The 8,578-nt window shown below is 43.5% G+C and overlaps 1 protein-coding gene across 1 annotated transcript; it reads left to right on the top strand.

Annotated features, from left to right (window-relative positions):
* Positions 1-308: 308 nt before the first annotated feature.
* LOC124707610 (phosphatidate phosphatase PAH1) lies at positions 309-7,966 on the top strand. Its single transcript, XM_047239272.1, has 11 exons — positions 309-1,463; positions 1,998-2,466; positions 2,557-3,140; positions 3,224-3,297; positions 5,428-5,512; positions 5,623-5,709; positions 5,869-5,941; positions 6,423-6,466; positions 6,668-6,796; positions 6,887-6,985; positions 7,715-7,966. Exons 1-11 carry the CDS (start codon positions 309-311, stop codon positions 7,769-7,771), a joined length of 2,856 nt encoding a protein of 951 aa, XP_047095228.1. The 3' UTR covers positions 7,772-7,966.
* Positions 7,967-8,578: the final 612 nt, after the last annotated feature.

The raw sequence follows: 8,578 nt of genomic DNA, 5'->3' as shown, positions 1-8,578 counted from the left end.
TCGCCCACGTACTCAACCGCTCTACTGACCCTGACCTGCCGTGGAGTAGAGATCTACCCGGGCCGGGCGCGTATCGATTTTCTTTTGGTTGGTGGCGAACCCTAAGTCGCCCACCAATTCTGGTCCGGTCCTCTTCTTCGGTCCAATTCAATGCTAATCCATCCGCTCTCCGGCTGATTTGCTTGCTCCGCGGGGGAGTACAGACAAAATCCTTTGCTCACGTTCTACTAATTGCAGAATTGATGAAGCAATTGGGCGGATCGCCGAGCGTTTGATGCGATCGGGCGAGGGCGCTCCCGCAGCCAGGCATGGACGTGGTGGGGATGGTGGGGCGCGGGGTGGGCCGCGTGCTCTCGCAGGGCATGTACTCGGTGGCCACGCCCTTCCACCCCTTCGGCGGCGCCGTCGACATCATCGTCGTCGAGCAGCGCGACGGCTCCTACCGCAGCACGCCCTGGTACGTCCGCTTCGGCAAGTTCCAGGGCGTCCTCAAGGGCGCCGAGAAGGTGGTCACCATCACCGTCAACGGCGTCGACGCCAGCTTCCACATGCTGCTCGACAACTCGGGCCAGGCATACTTCATGCGGGAGCTCGTGCCCGGCAGCGAGGAGGACTCCGGGGCCGGTTCAGGGGTTGTTGTCAGCGAGCCTGAAACCCCGCTGCGGAGTAAGAGCGACGGCGAGCTTTACATGGGCTCCGGTGGTGACCAGTTGGGCAGCTCGGAGTTGAATGAGGAGGAGCAGACTGGAGATGAGTTTGATTCATATCTGGAGGAAACAGAAGCTTTGACAGATCAGGCTGATGGGGGCGCTTCTGAGATGCTTCTGGTCAGCGTGAACGGGTGTGTCCTGACTGCCCCCATTTCTTCGACTGAGGAGAGCATGGAGGATGTGCAGCTAAGTGACCCGCAGTTCCATCTGGGTCCTGGGCAGAGCTCCAGCGGGGACTTCAGCCGCAACGGCGAGGTGTGGGAGTCTGGCATTCTGGATGATCTGTACATATCACAGGACAAGGTTAAGTTTGATTCTGCTGAACATCCATCAGAGGCTCCTGAGAAGCTTCAGGAGCCTTCCGTTGTGAAGGCGGATGAGTCGCTTGATATCTCGGTTACTGAATCTGAAACACTCCATGTGTCGGTTGATGACGGCGAGGCTTGTGTTGCATCGACCCGTGAAGCTGAGGTCCAGGTTGTGTCACGGTCTGTGAACAATGGTCTGAATAATCAACTGCTGAACCTGGAAGATGAGGCTCATGATGTTTCAGGGAACAACATCGAGGGCTATCAACCCTTGCCCAATAATGATGAGGCTCTTGATGTCTTGGAGAGCAGTGACGAGGCTTATATACCCTTGGCCAATGGAGATGAGGCTTGCGATGTCCCACTGGTTCAGAATGATGAGGCCTGCAAGTCTCCATCTAAGGTAGGAAAGGTTTGTGATGGCAGCAATGAGAATATTGAGGATGTGGCTCAGAGTGTATCACGGCCAGGTACCAATGGTCTGAATTATGAACCGTTGAACGTGGAAGACGCGTCTCCTGATATTTCAGAGAACAGCAACAAGTGCTATCAATCGTTGCCCAATGAAGATGAGGCTCTTGAGGTCTCGGCGAGCAATGGTGAGGCTTATGAACCCTTGGCCGATAAAGATGAGGCTTGTGAAGTCCCACGCGTTCAGAACACTGAGGCTTGCAAGTCCTCATCAAAAGCAGACAAAGTTTGTGATGTGAGCAACGAGAATGTCGCAGACGAGGTTGATGTTGTATCATGGTCAGGGAACAATGGTGTGAGTCATCAACCATTGATCGTAGAAGGCGAGGCTTGCGATATTTCAGGGGACACTGATGAGGGTGATCAACTCTTGCCCAATAAAGATGAGGTTATTGATGTCTCAGAGAACAATGATGTGGGTTATCAACCAGTAAGCACTCTGGTTCAGGATGATGAGACTTGCAATTCCCCAGCTAAGGCAAGCAAGGTTTGTGATGGCAGCAATGAGAATGTTAAAGCTAGTTTTAGTAGATATGATACCTTCAGAAGTTGCTTGGATTTGACATCACAAGATGATGGAGATTCAGGAACTGAACCCTTTTCTCCTGAATTTGACCACCAGAGGGATTCTCAGCTTAGTTCGAGTAACCATTCGGATATTGACATAGATCTGGGTGAAGATAGAAGTGAAACTGCACAATGTGATCAATCCGATCCATCAAATCATCTAGAGGACGTGGATGTTTCAGAAATTACTTCAGATGATAATATAACACAAGGCGAAGACTTGTTGTCCTGTGAAGGAGATTCTGATGGCAGCAGCAAAGCCCCTTCTAAAGCTGCAACCTGCAAAACTGATCGTTTACGGTTGTCCCCAAGAATCAGCGACAAAGACAAATTAGGAAGCATTCCGGAGCACCCAATATCGGAAGAGGAACTAAATAAAGAAGAGCACCCTCAGTTACAGAAGGGTTTGGGTAAGCACATGTCAGATTAGCAAAAACAGTTCTCATTTTTGTAAGGCAATATTTCATATCTCATAGTTTTGCTTTGCTTTGTACTGGCAGGATTTGAGATTTCTCTTTGTGGGCACATGCTACGGCCAGGTATGGGCCGAACATCTGCTGATGAAGTCTTCCAACAACATCTTGTCCCTGAGGAGGATCTCAAGTTGTCTGGACCATCAATAATAAAAAATGCAAACCTTATTGTCAAAGTCGACGGGAACTATTTCGTATGGAGTAAAGTTTCTCATGTTGTTCTTGGGAAGGCTGTATTTGGTCCAGACTTCTCCGTAGAACATGTTGATGCTATTCCAGTTGAACGCCAAGAAACACCCCGTTCAGGAGAAGATTCTCTTGGGATGTCTCCCTCAAGCCGGAGATGGAGGCTTTGGCCCATTCCATTTAGAATATCAAGATCTCTTCAACGGAGTAATAGTGATTCTTCTGAGGATATTTTTCTTGACACGGAGACAGTATTGAGTCCAATGGATGAGCAAGCCCCAGAGAATAATAAAAACCAGTCACCAAGAAAGCAATTTGTGCGAACTTTAATTCCCACTAGTGAACAGGTGGCATCTCTAAATCTGAAGGAGGGACAAAACATTATAACCTTTAGCTTCTCCACCAGAGTTTTTGGGAAGCAACAGGTTTATGCTTCTTTTTTCTTAATTGTTTCATCTTGTGTATTTTTGGTATCTGCATAGCATATTAATACCTTTTCTTTTGCTAGGTTGAAGCACATATATATGTGTGGAAATGGAATGCTAAAATTGTTATATCCGACGTGGATGGAACCATCACAAGGTAAAGTTTATAGTTCGCTTTCATATTCTTGTTGGTAGCTTAGTATTGTTCAATTTATTCAGCTGCTCATCCCTCAGATCATCTCACCAAACTGTCAGGTAAACTATAAATCTTATGGCAAACTAGCATAACTTTCTAGACAAAAAAAAAATTCCGCTATGCATATACAGTAACTTCGTATTATTAGATGTGGCCATCAGGCATCTTTTGTTCATTATATGCATGCTTTGTCAAGTTCAAGGCAATATTAATTAAAAGAAGGGTCTGCGTTATACTAGATTCAAACACAACTGAAATTTATAGTACTTTATCTGAATTGTGATTCCAACGAATCTAAGAATATTGGGAAAAATGCTGCTAATTTAAGCTGTACTTTGGATTGTTAAACTGAGGGGGTCTTTGGTTGAGCTTTTAGCTTCGCGTTCCGGGCTTATAAGTCAAAGTTGAACCAAACAACAAAAACGAACACTGCGTTTGCACAGCCAGACATGCTTTTTTACACTACAAGCTCAAAGCACCGTAAGGTGCTTTTCCTTTGGCATTCTGCGTTGCACAAATTGCACGCCCATATGCCCCTGCCACTTATGAAGAAATTACGTCCAACTGCCACCGGATAAGCCCGAGGCATCCCTGGAAACCGGGCAGAACCCACCCCCGTCGCTCGCATTTCCCCTCCCCACACAGAACAATGGGAATGTCGCCGCCGCCCTAACCCTAGCTCAGCCGGCCGGAAATGGCCGCCGCAGTCCGTGTCCTCCCCATGCTTGTGCGCCTCCATTCTGCAACCTCCCGAATTGCCCCTCCTCCCAGTCTCACACCGCATCTAGGCGTGCAAGAACTCTACTCCTCCGGCCAACCTGCTACTCCGTCGGCGGCGTGGCTGGACCTGCTCCTCTGGCCGACTTAACTAGTCGCCTGACCCGTCCTGGCCGCCTGCTACTGCTGCTCACCCGAACCCCTGATTTGTATGTTGTATTGATGAAATTGATAGTTCTCTGGATGTGTTGCATCGATGGATTTGACTGTACTGAAGGCTCTAATACCTATCTGCTAGTTGGCTGTACTGAAATCGATGGTTGTCTAGATGGGTTGGCTGTACTGAAAAGCACAACTAGTGCAGATCTGTTCTTGGTTCATTCTTTGCGTGTTCATAGTGTAGAGATGTGTAACTGTGCTGTTGTACAAACAGATCTGCTAGTTGTGCTTGCATTGGTTCTCAAAGAAATCCTGATAAAAATGATGTAGTACAAGATGATGAAATGCCTATTTAACAGCATGGCGTGTATTTGGTAGCACACTATACCATGCTAAAAACACAATATGCCACAGTGTATTTGTCAAAATGATTGTGAACAATAGCTCTAAACAGTGAATAGGGCTAAATAACTGTATTGTCATTAAATTGGTACATAAACAATCAACATTAATGTTAAAAAACGTCAACATTCTTAAGCACAAATGTTTGGTCTTTTCTTAGCTGAAAAAGAAAAAAACTTGTTATTTGTCGACATACATATGTACAATAGCTCAAGACATATATAGCTCAAGAATTACTGAAATACGATTAAACCTGGCCATTTTGATTAAGCAAGTACATAATCAAGCTATCAGCATCCTAGACTTTTTACACAAAAAGCAGACAGCCGATAGTCAGTTTGCCAAATGGTCTCACTACTCACAGCAGCTTTCCATGGCAACAGGTTTTCCACAGCCCACAGCCCACAACTGCTTATTCAAAAGCCTCAGCCCAACCATACACCCTCTGAACGAATCAATGAATTATTTTGATTCTAGATTTATATGTAAACTCTAGGTGCAAACTTATGCACTTGTCTAAGATGACCTTTTCCTATTAATGCTGGAGATTTTCACCCACTAATTCTCTCATAAGTTGGATTATCACAGATAATTTGTTGCATGTAATTTCTTGGAATGGATTTCCAGCAAATATTCTTTTTGTTGCACTGAAAATTTCAGTGGATAAGCTGCCCTGGAGTAACTGAGTTAAAGCTCAGCTCTATCCGATGAATTTGGCGGCTTAGTGCATCTTTTTTCCTTGCAGTGTAATATGTATGTGTTTGCTATAAATTATTGCAACAGCTGAATGTGAGTGGTTAATGTTGCATTCAGGTCTGATGTCCTGGGCCAGGTCATGCCTTTAGTTGGACGGGATTGGAGTCAGTCTGGTGTTGCTAGACTCTTTTCTGCAATAAAGGTGTGGAAACAAACAATCTTGAGTTTTTTTTTCAGGTTTCCTTTATCTTTTTCTGAGATTGTACCCAGTTTTGCGCAAACACTTTCTGATGACTCTTATTTTCCAACCAGGAAAACGGTTATCAACTAATATTCCTTAGTGCCAGAGCCATTGTCCAGGCATATCTGACAAAAAGCTTCCTCTTCAATTTAAAACAGGTAAAATATAATAGTTGCCATTTGTTGTTTCCTTCTGTCAGTCTTTTCAACTTGTGGCGATCTGATCATATACGCGTAGATGTATGTCTCTATTGTTGTTAGTATGTCTACCGAGTTGGTTATGTACTCAACCAAGTATACCCTGTTACAATTTTGCAGGATGGGAAAGTACTGCCTAATGGACCTGTTGTGATTTCACCTGATGGTTTGTTCCCATCACTCTACCGAGAAGGTAATATCATCTATTAACCATTGGTTGAATGTTCACATGTGGGTTTTCTTAATTATGGTTATTTTGGCAAATTAATACTCCCTCCGTTCCTATATATAAGCCATATAGTTTTTTGAGAAAAATTCCAGAATATAAGGTTTATTGCATTGCCCTACTTGTATGGACAATATTTTTGGAGATTTGATTAGGTTTACTTATCTTATGCAAAGTCCTCTATTAACTCATGGCAATTACTTACGGTTAACCCTAGCCAAACGTGGTGTAATTTTTCCTAAATATGCGTTTCTTAATTTCCATGCCAGAAATTATATGGCTTATATTTAGGACCGGAGGGAGTATGTTATTTGGATTTACTTGACGCTACTGGGTTGATCTTTAGTTCACCTTGCACAGAAAATTTACGGTCAATGATAATTTTCTCCTTCTTAGTGCAATATAATTATTGTTTTGCATTTTCTAATGTTTCCTCTGTTTTTCACAGTTATACGAAGGGCACCACATGAGTTCAAGATTGCTTGTCTGGAGGTAAAAGAATCAGCTTCCTGAGTTTCCTTGCTTAGCCTGTGGATTTCTCTGGCATTATAAGTTCATCTTTTGGCCTATCTCTGTTTAGTTCTTCCATGGCATCACACCCTTCTACTGAGGGTTTGCATGGGATTGGCGGGGGACAGTTTTAGTCACATAAGGATACATGTATTTACATCTCGTATTATTTTTCTTTGACAGGACATTAAAGCACTTTTTCCTTCCGACTACAATCCATTTTATGCTGGATTTGGCAACAGAGACACAGACGAGCTTAGTTACAAAAAGATGGGAATTCCCAAAGGCAAGATCTTTATCATCAACCCGAAGGTATCTGGATTACACTAAGCAGAAGTTAGTAGTATTGTGCTTGTGTAAATGTGTAATTGCCTCCTAACTCTTTATCTTTTTCTCATGCAGGGTGAAGTGGCCATAAACAGTTCTGTTGATGTGAAGTCATATACCTCCTTACATACCCTCGTCAATGACATGTTCCCTCCAACAACTCTGGTTGAGCAGGTTAGTTGTCCTGCTGAACTTCTTAGTATTTTGCAGTGGTTCTAGACATAGTGTAACAGCATTATAAACTAGGCGACATATAGCAATCGTCAAACACCCAACATAAAGCTCACATTTGATGGTTATAGTCTCTTACATTTTGGCTAATTCCACTCCCGTATTCTACCGTTGTAATACAATTGTCGAGTTGGAGAGTTCAGATTATGTTGATTTGCCTCGCGTATTGATTTTAAATTTCCATTAAATTGTCGGTTATTCGTCACAAAAGGAAAGCATAAGAAAATTCTTTTGTTCATAGACCTTGTAATTACCATAGATCAGTTTTTTTAACTAGATATCCAGAATCTAGGATACTGACATTTTTATGCGGTAGGTAACATTTGATCTAATCGCCACACATAGTCAGCAACAAAAAATTACGAAATGAAACAATAATTTTCCGCATTTTTGTAAGGCCTGTTCCTGCATGTTTGTAAAATGCCACATAGAGAGTTTTTATATATGCAAATTACGCTCATAAGATTAGCTACACCTGGGCAGAGGCATGTTTATCTTTTTTCTTCTACTCACTCTGTCCTGAAAATCAGATTTGTCTAAATTTGGATGAATTTAGACACAGAACTCGGACATTCTTCTTCCTGTACGATAGCATCCCACTTGCTCATGCTTTTTTTTTTTTTGAAATTCAAGTGATTTTCTGTTCTGATCATCAATGATAATGCGGTGCAGGAAGACTACAATTCCTGGAATTACTGGAAGGTTCCTCTGCCAGATGTTGATTTGTAGTGTAGCTTTGACAAATACAGAAGTAGGCACAAGTAGAGTCCGCAACAGCACGCCAGGCAAGTTGTTCGTGTACACTAGTTTCCAATCGCCAGAGCAGAGCTCTCAGTTCTGTCTGCGACCTGTAAAGCATGTCGAGAGTTTTGATCACTGTTGCAGAGGTTCCAGAATTTTCCTTGCTCCGGCGCAGCTCTGTCACGATCATTCATCTTTTAGGTAGTGATCTGATTGTCATCATCGTGAGACTGATTGCTGCTGCGTCTGGAGGCCAAGACTGTCGGCATCTCACAACGAGGTAGCCCGAGCTTGTTAATATATGTACTGTACCTGCATTGCTTTCCTTGTTCCCATATAGCTGTAGCAAGTCGGTCAATTAGATTACTCGTGGTACAGGAAAACAACTGGGAACAGAGACTGTCCTCAACACGCTGTATGTTGTAGTATATGGAATAGAAATACGACTGCATTTCTTGCCTCATTTCTACTTCTCCTTGTGATGTATTGTGTCGGTTCATATTGGCATGGAGGTAATATTACGTCAAATGGCCGTGCCGACGCTTGGTAAATGTTGAAGAAGCTTTTTAACTGCTGGTTCTGTGGAGACCCATGTAAGCGCTTGAGCAGCTGATCCTCAGCTCGGTACAAACTTCTCGTTTCTGAAAGCCAATCTGAGTTGGTATAAATTAATCTGTCGAGGTCAAAGCCACTATCGGCAGAATATTTTTAACTTGGCTCGCGACTGATATCGGGTTCTTTAGTTCATCAGTGGCGAAACCTCTCGAATTTTTTACAGAGAAATAAAAGCTGAAC

Source organism: Lolium rigidum, chromosome 4 (genome assembly GCF_022539505.1).
Source record: "Lolium rigidum isolate FL_2022 chromosome 4, APGP_CSIRO_Lrig_0.1, whole genome shotgun sequence".
NCBI classification, from domain to species: Eukaryota; Viridiplantae; Streptophyta; class Magnoliopsida; order Poales; family Poaceae; genus Lolium; species Lolium rigidum.
Note: the sequence above shows the minus strand (reverse complement) of the source record. Positions and strands in the feature narration are given on the sequence as shown.